This window comes from Melanotaenia boesemani, chromosome 20 (assembly GCF_017639745.1).
Source record: "Melanotaenia boesemani isolate fMelBoe1 chromosome 20, fMelBoe1.pri, whole genome shotgun sequence".
Taxonomy (NCBI): Eukaryota; Metazoa; Chordata; class Actinopteri; order Atheriniformes; family Melanotaeniidae; genus Melanotaenia; species Melanotaenia boesemani.
This window is the reverse complement of record NC_055701.1, coordinates 12,678,365-12,697,166: the sequence shown is the minus strand read 5'-3', so window position 1 is coordinate 12,697,166 and position 18,802 is coordinate 12,678,365. Positions and strand designations below refer to the sequence as shown.

Below are 18,802 nucleotides of genomic sequence, written 5' to 3'. Positions count from 1 at the left end.
TCGGTGACAGGTTAGGAACTCAGCACATACCAGGGAAGTAGACCCATTACACACTGGCATGAAAGACTAGAGCACTTCACACACAGCCGTACAGGAAGCTGGCGTGTGGAGCTCAGCACATCTGCTGCTGATTGAGTCGGTGGAGTGCCGGTTTTGAAATCAAGTGGCAGTGAATTTAAGGAGCACACACACACAACTGGGCACAGGTGGAGCTCCAAAAGGGTGTGGGGTGTGGACTTCGTCCAAAAGGATAAAGTATACTAAACACACACATGTAGGCACACACACATTTGAGCTCATCACAATGGCTATCAAAGAGTAGTCCCACTGGTATAAAACCTAGGGAATTAAGCTGCACACCCAAGCTGCTCTCTGTATCCTTGGACCTGGAGTGGCTCTGATTCTGGCTGAAAAGTACAATCTATCCCCTGGTCAGGTAATTAGGCTGTGTCAGTGGAGCCATGTGTGCTTGGGCCGTTTGCACCAAAAGTCAGTAATGAGCTGGCCTTCCACCCTCTAACCTCCCCAGCCCTTCTGATCTCTTTGCCTTGGTTTTTCACTGGAAAGAAAAGACAAAGAAGGAGAGAAAGACATGAAGCTAAAGGGGATTTGAACATAATGGAAAAATTGAAGAATTGAAAGAGTGAAAAAGGCTGAGCGAGTGCTTCCTCTAATGTCTGAAGTGAGCGGGGTAGGCCAGGATTCTATCAGCAGACCATCTTCCCCCAGACTACGAGGACTCCCCTGTGACCTTTAATCCCAGCAGTCAACAGACGATTACTGCTGAGGTGAAATAGGCCTTGTGTTAATCTGGCTGTCGTGCCTGACTGGCCTCTACAGCCAACAAAAACCAGCTGAGGTGAGAACTGACTGCTAACAATACTGAAGACTTCGATGTGAGAAAAGCATAAAGCTTGTTCATACCACAAGATAATTAAGTGCTTCCTCGTTTTTTTAAAAATGGGAATTCCCCTTCCCTTTCCTTCCTGTATTGTTTTCTTCTCTTGTCATAATTGTTGTTTTGTGGCACTTTTCCACTGTAGCCCAGCTGCACCAGTCAGCAGCAGCCAAGATCATCTGTTGGGCTGCAAATTGGTGGCAGTGGAGCCCACAATGGAAGCAGGCAACCAGCATGCCAATAACGGAAGCCCTCATAAGTCAAGTACACTTGGTATTTGTCAATGAATGTGCATGTGGTTGTGGATTTAATGGAGCAAAGATCAAACTGCAGATTTGGTAAAGCATTGCTTGTGCTATGATTTCCCAAATCACTTGATTAAAACAGTCAGGAACTACTTCAGTAATCGGGAAGTTTAATGTGTCAAGTTATGCTTCTGCATCAAGTTCTGAACCAGCAACAACTGTTTAGGCCTGGCACAAACATGTGTCCAGGCTGATTAGAGCATACATAGACAGCTTTAATGTCAGCTAGCATCTGGCATAAGAATGTGTCTTCGTTATTTCCATTTGCAAAGAGTCCTACACAGGACTGTTAATTATCCCAAAGTAAAATCTAGACCTAATGATTATCCAAACGTGCAATTATACTAAACAAGCAGAACAATAGCTAAAGGTATTCAAACTGGTGTAGGATTATTAAATGCAGGGTAGTTTTTTTATACAAGAAAACTGGCCACATGTGGTCCAGACTTATTCTGCAATAGTTCTGAGCAATCCCATCATCAACCCGTTTGGACTGCATTTACACCTTTACATAGGGCAGCCGACTTGTAATTGTTTAATTCATGTCAGATATAAATGCACAGCCTGAACAGACATACATTAAAGTAAATTTTTGTGCCCAATTTATAGCTGCGCAATTTTTTAAAGCAACTTAACTATACTAGTTTCATCCTGTGCAGGACAATTAGAGCTGGAGACATTTTCAGCTGATATTAGTTGAAATACACCCTGGACAGCTCACCACTCCATCATAAAGTGAATGCACAGAGGTAATCAAGCCTGCTTACACCTACTGCCAGTTACAGTAAGAATTTCCAGTAACAGTAACAGACAGAACATGGAAACGCCACACAGAAAATCTCCAGCTGTGGTTCAAAACAGGAACCTTTTATTCTGGGAAATGACAATTCTAACCACCCCCAATTTAAACAAGTGTCAACCAATTATGAAAAGTGGAACAAGACTACTTTGAAGATGCATCAAACATAACTCCAGATGTAAAGCAGAGCTTTCTCCCAAATGGGAAAGTCAAGGTGCTCTTTAATGGGATGTGTGAAGGAGCATCAGCGACCTTCTGGTTTACACTCTGAAGGATTTATGTGTAACACACACACAGTTCATTGCTCTGTTTTTGTCAGCAGCAAACACAGTGCACACACTCCTAACACAGAATCCATGAGGGAATGGTGAATTAAAGCTTGTGCCTTTCAGTTCTGTAGTTGTGTGGGTTTTTGTCATTCTGAAGGGTCTGGTTTTAATAAAAGAAACTAACTTGAGAAAAAAACACTATTTCTGCAATGTTTGTTACTTAATGTCCTGAAGGGACATTTCTCCCCATCTGAGGCCCCAGCTTTAGCTACAAGCTTTAAACAACTGATCCCTGCTCCAAGAGCCTCTAATTGCTTTTATACACATAGATGGAGAACACAAGTCAGCCTCTCCCGTCTGTGCCAGGCCGTTTGATTTGGACGAGAATGTGAACATGCAGTTAAAAGCTTTTGATGGCCTCCTATAAACCATCTCTACAGGCAGTTGTTGACGTTAAAGGAGGAGCGAAAATCTGTCTTCAATTTTTCAAGTAGAAAGAGGGAATAACCCAGCAAAGACTTGCAACACACACTCCAGTTATCAAAACACTAAAAACAGAACTAGCTAAATTTGCAGCGTACAAATCCAATAAATGCAAGAGCATTAAGAGCATCAGATGTTGTTAGCACATGTTGTTTGATCTGTAGATTGTTTAGCTGCTGTAGAATGTCACAGAGGTTTGTCACTCAGGCCAGATATCCCCATCATTGCAGGAAGAAACCTATCAGTAAACCCAAACACCTTCATATCAGTAGTCATAAATAGGCTCTGAGACACTAGTCATCACTGTCAAAACCTACTTCTTCTATTGTAAAACTGTCTATTACACAAATAAACCACGTAAAGCTGCAGCAGCTCCCAAGACATCAAGGACAAAATCCTTCCACTTCCCTAAGACATCAAACAAAACAAGGACTACTGCTTGAGCCAGCACGAGTTAAGAGTTACGGGGAGGCTATAGGGTGGTCATCTGAAATGCCCTTGAGGAGGAGGTCAGCAGATTACTTTTGAGATGACCTCTGACCTCAGATCAGTCAGGTTTCTTGACTACTAAGGAATAAGAGAGCAGCTCTCCTGCAGAGCTCTGACTCACAAATTCTCTTTAAGGCTTTGTCTTCTAAAAAGGAAATTGAAGATTTGTATTGACCTGATCTAATGAGTACTACCACCTGATGCTGAAAACAAGGGGGAGGGGGGGTTGGGGGGGGGGGCAATTTTATTGTTAATTTTTGATGATTGTGTTCAATTATTTATATAATGGGTTATAAATTTATCCTTTATAGTTGATTTCCTGATTTCTGTCACATTTCTTTCCTTGCATATGATGAACCTTTAATAGTTTGATTTAACATTACCAGATAATGCTTTTAATAGATCAGTTATATTACATGCATTGAAAACTTCGACTACTTTTATTCTAAAAATAAAGAAAAAAACAGGCACATACATGTTTAGGCTGAGGAAGAAAGTTGTTGACTCTGGAGATGCTCCACATGCCCTCAAGGTACTGTTGTGCCTGGATAGTGACGGTGCTGAGGGATCCACTGAGTTGTCCTCCTGCTACTGTCACCTGTACACTGGTCTTGGGCCCTGAGGTAGCGGGACTCTGGGACCAGCCTGGTACCCTGTGTCGCTCCCCAAGAGACAGAACAGAGCGGGTGGTGGGCTGGCTTTTTGATAACTGCTTGGAGTGGGCGCTGGAGGACGACACAGTGAATCTAGAAGGCTGAGGTAAAAAAGATGTGGTGGGCAAGGCTTCCATGTCTGAGCTGATGGTAATGGCAGGTGTGCGGAGTGTCTGCAAGGCCTCCTGCCTCAGTTGATGGAGAGGTGTGGAGCACACCTGGCAACAGCCAGGTTCACGATTTCCAGGTATCTGAAGCTGCTCGAACAGGAAGGTTGCATATCCAGGGTCCTGCAGAGAAAAGATACAAGAAGCTGATTTAAGTCAGGAAACTTAAATATTATGAATGAAACCTAATGATTTGATGCATATCTCAAATCTGCTCTGTTGCAAAGAATTCCTGTATGTTAGTGGTCTGCAAACGGTGTGGTCCTTGACCGCCCTCTGGGACCATCATTCTCTGCTTAAACCATTTCCTCTTTGTTGTTTGTTTAGATTGAGCTGCTTTGCCTGCATGCAGCTTAAGACTGCTAATAACTTTCATGAGGCATGCACTGATTACCCAGTGTCTGCTGGAAATCTGAGAACAAATAGAAAAAACATGAAAAGTAAAATGTTTTTATTTACTTTGCTAAGTTTTAGACAAATGAGACGATATTAGCCCATACTGCTTTTAGAGATAACATCCAATGGAGTTTTGTCCTCTCTTCATCTTCAATAAGACACCCTAGTGTGTCCATCTCTGCTTAGAAAGGGTAAGAAAAGAAAATGACAGCTGAGGGAACGCCAGAGCCCAAAGCTATATAATTTGCATATGATAAGTGTCCCAGTGTGAAAACATATGATAAACCACCAAATGTGAAAATAACAAGCTCTTCCAGGAAGCTGGAGACACACAGAGCTGTCATTGAACTATTCAAATCATAAGTGAAGGAGGAACATAACTTTTTGCCTGTTTTGGGGAAACAAACACAAACACACATACTCACACACAAAGATAATCTGGTCTCTTAAGAGGCATAAAGGGGCACTATCAGCGTCTGCCCGGTGGAGTTGTGGCCAAAGACAGGAGCTCACAGCCCGCACATAAATGTTTATGAGACCTTTGCTCCGCAGAACCTCCGAGGTGATCAGGAGGAGTGAAGCAGCAGGAAAAACAACAATCCACTACTGAAATGCAGTTCCACTTAACACAGCTAACCTGACAGGCGGAGAGACCAAAGAGGCAGGCCAAGGGGCCTTAAATCAACTCCCTTTGAAAGCAGCTCAATACTCAGGCTTTTAGATTACCTTTCTCTGCAAACACCCACAACATTAACAGAACGATCACGCAACTTTACTGCAGCCTTACAAGAAATAATCGACATGTCAGCATTGCATTTGTCATACTCTTAAACTCCAGCTAAGTTTTACTCAATGGGCCTGGGCAGGGAAAAGCTGCTATGGTACTATATGTCCCAATGAGGGATTTAAATATAAAAAGCGTAGAGTATAAACATGATATAAGCCTGACAGAACTTTTGTAAAATGATCCTGGATCTGTGAAGTCTCAGTTAGGCTCAGTGAGGGTATGTATGCACAAACCTGGGCAGTTCCAGTAAAAGAAGATGAAACAGTCTGTGACAAATTGGGAATGAAATGTGAGACTGAGCTGAAAAAAACACCACTGGCTGTTATTTTCACAGTCTGGCCTCGCTTCGTGTATGCGCTTCCTATGCAGGAAATTGAAGAAAAGTCATCACCAGTCTACTCCACCCCTTCACCCTTTACCTTCCGACCACTCCTTACCCACTCGGGGCACTGGTACATGGAAGAAATCAATGCCCCTCTCCCTCTTCATGCATTGTTAGGCGTTGATTTAGGGGGTGTAATAAAACGACACACAAAGCTGAGCCCATCTGCTATTCAGTTTGGCTTCTGGAGGTTAGAGAGTAGGCTTCTCCTGTAAAGCTGTCTGTAAGCTTTACGCCCAGTGGAGTGAGTAAAGGGTCAGGGCCAGGAGGCATATTGTGGATGATGGCACTTATGATGAGGATGATGATGTTGAGGAGAAGGATGTGATCAAAATGAAGGACATGGTGGAGATGTGGATAGAAGCGGAAAGGGCATCAAGAGTGGTACATATTTCACAGAAAGGCCAGCAAATGCAGGTCTGGTTGTAAAAATATCTCAAGTGAACACAATAAAGCCGACTGAAGAGTCAATGTGCTGCTGTAAACTTAAACACTTTACCCATATGTTCATGCTATCACGTTCAAGATAACTGCTTGAGAGCTTATGCATAAGCATAAAGTGGAAGACATGAACCATATGATGCATGAGTGCTTCCAGCTCTGAAGCCATATTGTTTCTTTTATTATCTTTTTGATCTATTACTGACAGGTGCAAATAAATGTGAAGAGTAGCATGCTTCAGAGGAGTATATAATGCATGCCATCATCAAAATCCAAGCGTCCAAAGCATTCCCACTGAGTGGAGCTACTGCAGGGCTTCTCAGCCATTGTTCAAGTGGGACCTGGTGTTGATTTCAACCCGTGGTTTATCCATGAAGAGTGTTAAACTGTAGGATGAGAGAAGTGGGAGGAGGAGGCCAGGGTTGTGGCCCTTGCCTGGAGGCTTGTGGGTGGTTGTATTGGTTTACTGCCTGTCAGTGCTGTTCTTTATTAAACTCTGGGGACAAATGTAGTCAGATGCTGTGGCCTTATTATGGAAAGAGGTGTGCTGAGCATGCTGGAGAGAGAAACCCTGCTTCTGGAATGAACCCTTCACAGCCCTTAGAGACTGAAGTTTGTCTTTGTCTCTCACACTAACTGTGATGAAAACCAGGGCAGCAGCAGCAGCGAGATGAGCCACCAAGCCGACGATCTCTCTGGGTTGATGGAGAGTGTCATCACAGACAGCCCATGCCCAGAGGCCGATGGAAACAAGCTCAGCCGTAACCACTTATGGATGAGGGGACAGGGAGAGAGATGTGCATGATTTCCCTCCTGTGTCTCCTTAGTGTGCAAACAGAGCCGGGAGAAGTCACACAGGTTTTTTTCCTCAAATCACACCTCATTTACCTTGTCTTGTCAGCTCACCTTCTGTCTAACCAGGCAAAGCAAACCACCATCCAACGGTTTCCTCATTTAGTGTTTGATACACCTCTGGTGTGGAGCACTGGACCAGATATAGCAAGCTGACTTAAATCACGGGAAGGTCACAGTGATTTGAATTGCATGAGGCCCCTGACTGGCCGAAACACTTTTAGGCACGCTCCATTGAAAGTAAAATACTCTGGGAAACTATTTTTCTTCCAGTTCAGCCCAACACATATTTCTCAAGGATAAAACCTCCACATGACCCTCTGCAGTCGAGATAAAAAGAAAAATGAATTGAAATTTTATCACCATGCATTCATACCGAGAAAGAAATAAAATGAAAAGTTCTGATATAATGTAGCCAACAGCTTGTCAGCTCATATCTACAATGTTGAATTTGGTTGTGTCTGATTTTTTTTTTTTTTTTTCTAACATCACTCATGGAGCAATTTGTCCAGCATCAGTCCTAAAGTTACAGTAAGACATCAGATATCCCACAGTCCAGAGTTTGTTTATGCAAGTGTTCATTAGACAACTTATCTCCAGGCTTTAAAATTTAATTGCTCACTTACTCTTCACTTCCTTCCTTTCCCTTCTGAAGGATTCTGTTTTATTGTTTTAGTGGGATAAAAACATTTCTCAAAATGAGTCAGTGCAACACCACGCTGCTTTATATATGTCCTCTCACCAGCACCAGTCCTGTTTACACATCACACAATTCTTAAGTACTTTCCACTAACTGCATTTCTTGTAAAGTCAAGACCACACAGCGGATGCTGAATCTCTCAGCTCTTAACTTTCCCTCCTTCTGCTTCATGTGATAGAGCTATCTCTGTTTACTTAACCTGAGAGAGTCTTGACCCAAACTGCACAACCTCCTCCATAAGTCTCAAACAGACTGACCCCCAATAAACCACAGGACCCCAATAGTTCAGGTCCCAGAGTGAGAACAAGAGCTTGCAGCAGGCCTGCTTTCCCACAGGTAGCTCGGCTTATTCTGACAGCCAAGTCAGAGAAAAACGAGCACAGCTGCTGGCCTTGCCCCGGGTGAGCACAGGGCATTAAGGCAGATTACATTCCCAGGATAAAAGCAACACATCCAGAGGTATAATCCCCCTCAGTCCCCTGTTCCTTCTCAACTCTCCCTACCAACACCACTTCTCTGACCCGCTCCCCAAACCCGCTGACTCTCAGATTCCCTGAATTAGCCGAAAGCTGGAAGGCCTGTACCACTGATTAGATATCAGGTAGAGCTTTTTAGTGCCGCAGCAGATCTGGGATACAGACCATTAAATTTAACCACTGCCTGCTTGGAGGCAGAGAGGACAATGACTCAGGATGTCACACTAGCATGCTATTTAACTGTGGGAACGCCTTTGGTTGAACACAAAATGTGACGGTTCAACAAATCACATCAAACAGATGTTTGCCTTGTCTGCTGACTTGACAAGATTAAACAAACCTGCAATAAGACTTTCTCCAAACAAGGCAATGGTATCTTCAGAAACACAAGAAAGACTGTCATTACCCACCTGAATATGCTGCCTCAGACAAAAAGAACACACCAATGCAGTTGAGTTCATTCATCGGCTGTGGATGTGAGTATAAACGTTGGCTGCTTCATTTTTTTGCCACTCTTTGAGGATTTTATTGGAGCACAATAGGATTCCATCAAATAAAGGTGAAATATCTCTGCTGCATCTGCAAATGTAAAAATTTGACTTTTGTCTAAATGAAGCTACATTCAGACTCTCTTCCTTTTTATTGAGCTTAAGCTTTTGTGACAGACACGGCAACAAAATTGATTCACTTCTCATCTGAAAAAAGTTGTGGCCCTCTTTGTCCCTGATTCACTTATTATTTCATATATTTTAAACTCAACAACTTCTGTGAACTACAAGAAAATCATGTTCCAGTTACCATGCTGAAAAAACTACAATTTATATCATATGCCAATATCCTTTAATTTAACTTAGCAACTTGATTACATTCTTGTGAGAAAGATAAGTTAGACAAATTGTCGATACACAACATAAACAGCATATCACAATGAGCAAACTTCCCCTTGTTTTAGATCAAACAGATTACCTTGTTTGGAAAAGAGCAGTGGTTTTTTGTGTCATTCTTACTCTAAATGAACATCTAAATCACACTGTATCGGGCATCTGTTGAAGAGGAGCTTAAAGACTGATGACAAACTGTGTGATTTAGTACTTTTGGTCTCTTTAAACTGTCAGTGAACTGCTGACAGAAAATGCAAATAGGTTTTACCTCCTGTGAGACTTTAACACCACCTGTCTGCATATCACTGTGACACGGGGAATCTGCTGTTAGAATGAGTGTACAGAGACTCTCCTAAATTCAGCTGTGACCTTTCCTTGAATATCTTGATAAGGTTGGAGGTGAAATATTATTTTGTTTCAGTACCTGTGATACATCTCAGTGTAACCTACAGCTTCCCATGACATCAACTGACACAGATGTCTGTGTCTATCGAAAATAAAAAGGTCATGGATCTTCTTGACCTTCAGGTTAAACACAGATACACTCAGATGTGCTCATTCATGACTATTTGCCAAACTACCTTGCAACCATTCACCTAACAATGTGTCACTACTCCATGCAGTTGAATCAATTATTAGTAAGCGCCTTTAGCTCCTCACTGACAACTTTCATAGATGTTTCCATAAAAGTGTAATTATATAACAGATTCATTAAACTGGTATTTACATAAGAAGGAAATTGTGTGTATGCATGTTTGTTACTCTTATGTGGTTGTCTCTTTACACCACACCCATCCATCACTCTAGCCTTTCACCACATGGCCAGTTAATTACCTTTTCCTGTTCACTCACTCACATAAAGAAAACAAGCCCCTTTCAGACTGTTTAGACAGATTTTCCAATGTCTTTCTCCTTCTTTGCAGACGCAAGGCTGCCTTCGCTGTCTCAACTCAAGATCCATCAAGCTTTCATCAGCCTTGGCTGGGGTCAAACTGCTGTAAGGCTCAGGCTTGGTCCACCACTGGTGGAGTCTTTATCACATGCCAAAAAAAATCATTCATCAGGACATGTGGCAAATGATTGTTACTTCATCTCAATATCAGGTTGATCTGAGAGATTAAACTATGTTTTACAAAAAGGGAACAGAAGTTATCTCATTCATGAAAAACTGAAAAGATAAACCAGAAGGATTAAATATTTTCTACTTCTCTGCTCGTTTCTGCAGCAAAGTGAGTCTGGTTGCAGCAAGGTTGCTTGCTATGCTGTCCTCACCAGAGACGCGGTGAATTGTGTTTATGTGTACTTGCAACAGTGATTGTGCACTTCTAATTAAAATGGTTCATTTTTGGCTCATAGATGCTCTCAAGGTAGTTCCTTTCTTTTTTTTTAATCAGGTTTGCCTGTGGAATCAAACCAAAATTAGTACATAATGAAAAATTCAACAGGCAAGCTGGAGAAACAGGAGCCAGGTGTTGTTGTAAACTGCAGGTGAAAGCAAGGACAGAGGGGAGGAAGAAAAGATGGGGGGATTAAAGGGAGGTGAAAAGGATTAAAAATCATCTGGTACACACAGACGTTGGAAGGCTTGTGGCGAACAAAGATTAATATGCACAATTCAAACAATGGCCACTTAGATTTGAAAGCTAAAACTGAGGATTTATGGGTTGAAGTATTTTTTCCAACATTATTCCATACATTACAACTGTAATTAGTGTTCCCAACTATTCACTAGAGCTTGTTGAAAGATTTATTTTTGCCCAAGTGCCTACTCTAAAACACTCACCACAGAGCACATGATCCCAATACAACAGTTCTGCACCGCTACTTCACTTGTATGTCAGAGCACTTTTCAGCCTATAAGCAGTGATGACAGCCACCTCCATTTCCACTGAGCTGCAGCCACTGCAGTTGGCTCTGGGGGAGGGCATTTTGAATGGGAATAGCATTGCTCACAGTTCCCTGCAGTTCATTTGGAGAAAAAAATCAAATCTGCCAAAAGTTTACGGCAACTAATCTCCATTGGTGGGTAAAGCATGACAGCAGTGAGCAGCCAAAGACAGAGTGAGTAATTATCAAAGAAATGTGCAATGGGAGTTACTCATGCTCCAACAGTAATTACATACAGTGCCCCATTAACAACCCCTATTCCGCATAAAGTGAAACAGTCTTTATAGAGCTATAACATGAAATCATATTAATCATATTTAGATTATTTAACAAGTATTTTTTATATTTAATGCAGCACATGTGTAAAACAATTTGCATGCACTTCATTTCATGTCATTGCAAACAACTCATCCTTCCTCCACTGTATGAAAAAAATACAAATATGATTGTAGACGTGAAAATAAATTGGTACAGTAAGTGATGACAAGGTGTTATGTTGAGTATCCTGCAGCAATTATTATGTCCACTCCTCCCTGCAATGGACAGTACAGTAATTATTCTGGCATGCTGCCACTGTATGGATAAATATTCACATATTCTGCTCCTGAGTGTTTTCTGAGCCTCAGTTACCCCTCCCACTCTATCCCTCCACATGAAGTCAGCCTGACTGTAGATCCAGCGTGTGGGGAGAAGGCACATAATGAGGCACAGTTAGTCGTTATTGTTGAGCATGTCTCAATTTTCACTTATTGGCCCCTGTGCCAGTGCAGATATGCAAGCTACAGGCTAACCGGTGAGCATCACAAAAGTATAGGGACCATAGAACAAGCCAAAGGTTAGCCCCATATTTTGGCTCCTCAACAGCGTTCATATGCTAAATCCTGATATGAGGGGAGCATCCCTGTCCCATCCTCTCTCAATGCCGAGCATTATGTCACTTACTGACATGCATTGTGTCCCACAAAGCTGCTGCGTGTCTGAAGAACAATGGCGCAGCAAAGTTGCGAGAGGCGGAATCAGTCTGGTGCAGCATCCTGATGTAGGTACAGCAGAGCTGGGGAATTATAATTTATCATGAAAGATGTCATTAGCATGCCAATGACTTCTCTGTGAGCACAATTATCACTAATAATAGAAATAGAAAACATCAGCCCAGGGCTTTCAGCCAGAAGAGGCTGTATTAATGGAAACTGTTGTCTGTTTATGAGAACCTGTCACTGGCAGATGGTGAGAGGACTGACAGAAAAACACAGCAAGATAAGCACTAACCAGTATCTATTTTTTTCTTGCTAATTTAGATGTCTAGACATATTCAGATGAATCTCAGCTAGATAAGGAAGTAGGCTGAACTATCTCGGTGGAGAATAGAACACACTAATCTACTTATTGAGTCTGCTGGATTTTCAATTACTATCCTTGAAAATGCTTAGCTTATCAAAATTTCTCCACATGCACATTTTGCCACTTTGTCTTTAAGGAACAATATCATCCTGCAAATAGCTTTGTGGACCGCAACAAAAAGCTTCTCCAACCATTTTACTTTAAATTCAAATGAGCTGCTGAGAGGAAGGCAGATTTTATATCTTTCTGTTGGGTTTTTCACTTTAATGGTGTGAAAAACAAAGTTTAACATTATATCTAGCTGTATCTTCTTAGACCTTAAGTTGCAGTAAAGTTAAATGAGATGCATTTTTGTTATATTACTTGACAAATTTAATAAAATTTAAAAGAGGCATTGCTAAAATATGCATTATAGAGTAAACCAGTTTGTAAGTCATCTACCTGTTTTTATGAATCTGTGGATGAGTAAACATATTGGACAAATCACTATCTCAGAAAACAGTCTAACCATAGGATCTGCAACAATATATACAACAATATACAAGATACAAAACTGGACATTACTGCTGTCAATTCATTTCACAAATTCAGAAGATAACTTTGACTGTCTGGCGGTTCTTGAGTTGAATTGTGCTCCTCACATTCTTTGGGAAGCTTTCTGCCAGCTTACATAAAAAGTAACAACAATTTCAGAAAGAGTGGAGGAATTAAGTTTGATGGAGAATCAAGCAACTAGGACAAATCTGAAGGTTCATAGCTGCACTGCATGCTGCAGAGCAACAGGATAGGAGATGTCAAACAAAGTGAAAATGGAGAGCTTGAGTCTGTAATGAGATTTATACCTTTAGCTCAAGGGTACAGTGGCATTCATGTGAGTCAATGTGTCTCCATAAGCCCTGAGTGATGCCCTTTGACTGCATTTAGGAGCATGAGAAACACAGACTCATTTAGGGAAGGGTTGAAGGTCTGCTGCAGAGATACAGAATAATGGGTCTTCTATATATTCATGAGAAGAAGCAAATGATGATGAGTTTATGGTGTAAATTTTACGCATGGCTCCAATTGCCTTTATTCTTACTTTAATAAAGTGCACAGAGCAATTACACCATGTAAGACTGAATCATACGTCACATCAGTGCCTTTTCTGAGTCTCACACACACACTCACAGAGTCATGCGTAAAGTAGTTTTAGGGATGCGAAAGCATGCCCAGACCACGCTTAGGGTTTGATTTGGGTACTGAGGGGTCAAAGGGTGGTTAATTGTGTGACTCATGGAGGTCAAAATTGGCGTGGCCTTCTGCCAAAGACCTGGAACACCACCTGAAGGTCTGTCAAAAAAGACAAATGAACTTCGACCTCCCTGCTGATGGCATCGACCTCAGTAAGAGAGTACATGCTACATCTTAATCTGGGTCTCGAAGAAAGGAGAAGACCATTGCTGCCGATCCAGAGGCTATGTGCTGAAGGAGCTTCTGCTGTTGTTTGCTTGTTTGGTCTCATGCTCAGGCTCAGTCAGTTTATGCTCAGTTTCTGAAGCACTGGTTGTATTTCCTGTTGTCCAACATCACGGCTGTAGTGACGTAAGTCTTAATATGCACACAAAGTTCTGGGAAGACAAAAACGGAAAAGCTTGCTTTGTTCATCTGATCAGAATAACATTCTTAAGGGAGAAGCTCCTTCATAAAGAGCTAAAATTAGCTCTGCCTTCAAACTCTTGGATTTTTACCAGAGCAAATCACAGTTTTAAGCAGTGATTCTTTTTTTTTTTTTTTTTTTTTTTTTTTTTTTTTAAGCAGTGATTCTAAGCAAAAAGTAGTTTTCATGTTTCACCAGCCAGTAAGCTGGCCAGATGCTGGAGGGTTTGCATGCCATGCCATTAGTAATAACCCACACTTTAGCCATTGTGATTGTCAATTCTACTGCCTGGAATTTCCTCATAATTGCACCCTTTAAATGTCCACTGTGCATGTACGTGTGCATGCCATCCCGTAAAGAATTAAAAAATATGTGTGATGGATGGATAAAATTACTTGACAACTCCAGCCTGGCGGAAAAGGCATTGTGATTGAGGTTCAAGGATCATCCAAAGAAAAGGAGTGTCTCACTTTCATGATTAACAAAACGTCAAAAAGGATTTCCCTTCCTAAACAGACACCACAGCCATGTGAGGCTGCCAGCCAAACGGACACAGTCAGATGGGATGTCTCTCAGACCTGTTGGACTGTTTTGGATACAAAAAAAAAAAATGATCCAGACCTGTGTCAACAGCTGGGAAAAGCATCTCTTGCTGTGCTTTGCGAAAGTGATAAAAATAACACCATGAAGTATCCCTCTGCGGGTTACACCCAGAATGGGTCTGTTTTTCCTGGCTGGGAGGGTCACTGTCAGGCAGAGCTGGACCTCCAGCCAACACACATCAAGGCAGCACTTTCCTACGCCTCCATTTTCGCCCCTGTCTTTTCCTGTTTTGACAGGAAACAGGAGATGATAACATAGTCGCACAAACAAGCAGAGATTGCCTCCGACCTGCTGCCATGCTGTCCTCGTGTTGCAGTGGATGCCTGTTTTCCTTCGAGGGCCTTGTGTCCTTTCATTTAAAAAAAAAAAAAAAAACACACAGTGGCTGTGCAGTAAAAGCATAGACACCAAGCTGCTGTGATGCGCAATGGTGCACCAAGCAAACACACCTGGCTCGAACAGCACATTTGCACCTGTCCTCCAAAAACTAAAAAAAAAAATTAACAACCTCTCTAATGCCTGGTGCACTCTCCTGTGTACATCCTCACAGACTCCCAGCAGCATGCCAGCACAGCGTCACACAAAGGAACACAATAAAACAGACCACCAGAGTCACGGATGCAAGTCTGAAAAAGGAAAGATGAAAGCTGCAGCGGTCGCCACAGGGAGCCAAACATATACTGCTGAGGCGAGCAGAGCCGCAATGTCAATATCTAGCAGGGAGAAGAAAGCTGGGCCAGTAGAGTCAGAAGGCTTTGAAAGCACAGGGAGGTGTGGACGGCTACTGTCTCGGGTCCAAGGCGTTTTTTGGAATGTGTGCCTTTTATGTTGTCAGGAAGCACACCGTAGTGAGACACAACAAGTGGAGTAACGGGGCCATTAGAGAAGGCTTTGTTGATGGTGAGTGAAGCTCAAAGAAATGGGACACTTTGCCCTCTCTGATCCCCCACTAGTCTTTGTTTATGAGCTAATTAAGCATTGTTTAGCTGCTGAGGAGCCTTGAGCCCTCCATCCACACAGCACCATGATGACTTTCCATAACTACTGTAGTGCTTTTACAGCACCCTCTTTAACTTAACAACTCAAGCAGGAATCTTATTCTGGACTGCAGCCTACTATGGGAACCAACTTCTGCTAAAAACACTACATCTGAGTTGTGTACATGTAACTGTGTACTAAAGAAAGAGAGAAAATGCATAAAGTCACTGCATGTATGTCAGGTATAGCCAGGTCAAACTGAGTTCAGATTTGGTCTCCAGTGACCGCTTCTGTGGGAGTTCAAGTGTGCTCTGGTTTCACCCCTCCATTGGACTCTGCAGCCACAACAGCTTCTTTCTCACAAAGAGATGAAGACATAAATGCCCAGCGTGGGATGAGGGCAGGCCGAGGGGTCAGTGGATGGACAGAAAGGGGAGGAAGGGGCGATGTCTCGCTACAGGGATGTGGTAATGACCGTGTGACAGTGGTGAACACATGGGAAGAAACACTGAATGCAAATGTGCAGAAATGTATTTACCTGTTTGTGGACAGAGGCAGAGAAGTCAGAAGAAGCAGAAGAAAAAGGAAACAAGAGGAAAGAATCAAGGTTTTTGTGCATCCAAGCTCTAAAATGAATATTTCAAGCCAAGTGAATTTATGACAAAAGGATGATTTATGTTGTATATCACATGGATTACATTTTCATGTAGATAAAAGCTTAAAAGAGCATCATGCAAAAGTTTGGGTACCCCAGGAGTTTGGAGCCCTCAAGCTACATTTTCAAATGCCTCAGACATTAAATTACTATTCTTTTTCTTTTATGACAGGACTTGTGCACAGTTATTGAAAGGTCACTTAATCCAAATGTCTATACTTCGTAAATGCTCACTCATTGCTCACTCAAATAATTCCAACAATCTGCAGCTGTTGTATTAGCTAAATTCACTAAACGTGAAACGTGAAACCCAGTTTGTAATATCATTAAGAAATTAAATATTGTATCTGTTGACAAAAATCAAGTTGACAAGTGAAGATCAATTTGTGAAACAGCTGGAAGACCAAATCCAAGTCCTCTTTTGACTTAAAAACACTTTTAGATGTGTCATCATAATAAAAAAACATTATCTTCTTCGCCACTAAATTTGTAATAAGAAATTTGCAAAGAAGTATTTAACCAAGTCAGATGCATTTTGGAAACACATCCTCTCAACCGCTCTCAGGGTCAAAATAAACTTTAAGCACAAGCACACGAGTGGATGGATCATGCTTTGGGGTCGTCTTTTAGCTGCCTGATGCTACATTGAACTTTTTACAAGAAGAGGGAATCAATAAATACCAGAAAATTCTGGTAGCATTCATCACATTGTCTGTTAACAAGAAGATGAAACAATGGCTTCATCAGCCGGGTGATTGTTCTAAACATAACTCAAGGTGAATGTTTAGCCATGGTATAATGCCATCTTGATCTTGTACTCTGCAGTAACAGATGTTTTGACCCAAACATCTGCCACTATGAGCTGCTGGGTTGCTGCTCATTGAGACCACAAAGTGGGGGAGGTGAGCTGGACAGAGTAAAGGATCAGAGGGCTGAACACAGCATCCAGTCTTGTTCTGAACAGTAAAAACTTAGCAGGAATTCACCAAGGCCACAAGCACAGGTGTGCTCCCCAAGAGCTTCCCTCCTTTTTGCTGGGTATCTGTGGAGGGACAGCATTTCCGTGTTGCACGAACATGTTCAAAGGCATTCCAGCAATGTTTTTGTTTGATGCATAAATTTAGAGCAGTAAACAACTGCTCCAATCTATTGTGTTGATTTAAATGCATATGAGAGAAGCACCAGGGAGAAGAGTTGCAAACAGCCTGTGGCAAATTGAAAATGAGTGCCTGAAATGGCCACCATTAATAAGGACTATTTCAAACAAAAACATCAACATGTAGGAACAAAATACCGATAGAAAGCAACACCAAACAAATATGTAATTGTGAGGCAATCTAACTACATCTAATTAGTTTAGAAAGCAGCATTCAGAGGATGGATGTTGTCAGAAAGGAAAGTCAAAAGACAAGTTTTACGGATAAACCTGCACATATACCCACTAATTTTACACACTGTTTTGCAAGTTTGTTCTCACACTCAGCATGGGAGTTGTGCGCTTAGCTGGGGGTCTGCACAAGCAGGATGGCTCATCTTTTACAAGCAATGGCAAACTGAGTAACAAACACAGACTGAAGAGGCAGTTTGGGACTCGTAAACAGAGGGGTTTAAGTTTAAGTGCCCGACACACACGAAGGAGATAAACCAACCCAGAGCTCTTCAGCAAAGAGAGTGACATCATAAAATGCAGCGGCAGTAACAAGAGGAGAAGCATAAAGGACAGATCTATTAATGGGAGTCAGCCCATCAGAGAGAAGGAAGGGATAGTTTACTCCACAAGCATCAGCTGTTTCAAGGCAGTAGAATTCTGTTACTTGAATACAAATCTAATTATCTCAATTTGGTTTATTCAGTGAATAGCAGTGACCCTTGAGTGGGCATTTGGACAAAAAAAACATATCCAAGTCCATATTCTGTTTCACTTCTGCATCAGATTGTCTCATGGACTCCTTCCAAGTAGCTTGGATCAGAATTTCCACACTAGGAGTGCTGTGGATGCCATCTACTGCTTCAGACTCTGTGCTTCTAATTTGTTTGAAGTGACAGAGCAAGAGGTAAGAGTCAGCAGAGGACTGACTTTTACTGGCTAATGAGAGCTCAGAGAAGAGACAGGATGCAAGACAGATGCTGAGTTATTCTTTGTTAGGGGGCACTGAAGTGCAAAAATCTTAAAGCTTAGGCAGCTTAAAGTTACACTCACTATATAAAAAGAGAGGACGAGGTTGAAAAGTTATTCATGCTAAAATCTTTTGTTTAGCTTTTTTTGTTTACTTTCTGTTTGCTTCATAATAAAAAATGTTTTGCATCCTCTAGGTTTGTTGGTATTTTGTATAAAACAAACAAAAAAAGACCTCCCAGATGTCTATTTTGATTGCAGATTGTAAGGCAACAAAATAGGAAAAACACCAAAAGGGTGAGTTCTGAAAGTATACTGTACTGCTTACTTTACTACACCATCTGCAAACTGTACATATATATTTATGGTCCTGTTGTTGGAAGCAATGCAAAAGTATAAATAACACATTCCATTTTTCCCTTTGCTCCTTTAAAGGATACTATAAAGGTATAAAAGTGTGCCAGTCTGCTTAAAAAGACCTTGGGTGCCAATCACAGAGAAATAACATACCCACTGTGGCTTTATTGACGTTTCTGGTAAAAATCCATTATGAAAATCTATACAGCTGCCGCTGACCTTTTCTGAGTTGCGCCTGTTGAGAAATTCTG

General features: G+C 41.7%; 1 protein-coding gene across 2 annotated transcripts in view; it reads right to left on the bottom strand.

Annotated features, from left to right (window-relative positions):
* The window catches only part of kif26ab (kinesin family member 26Ab), a 65,326-nt gene that overhangs the window by 36,371 nt on the left and 10,153 nt on the right, over window positions 1-18,802 (bottom strand). For both annotated transcript variants that reach the window (XM_041972525.1, XM_041972526.1), the window contains exon 3: window positions 3,719-4,186. In XM_041972525.1, the coding sequence (XP_041828459.1) occupies window positions 3,719-4,186 (468 nt within the window). The remainder of the gene's footprint in view (window positions 1-3,718; window positions 4,187-18,802) is intronic.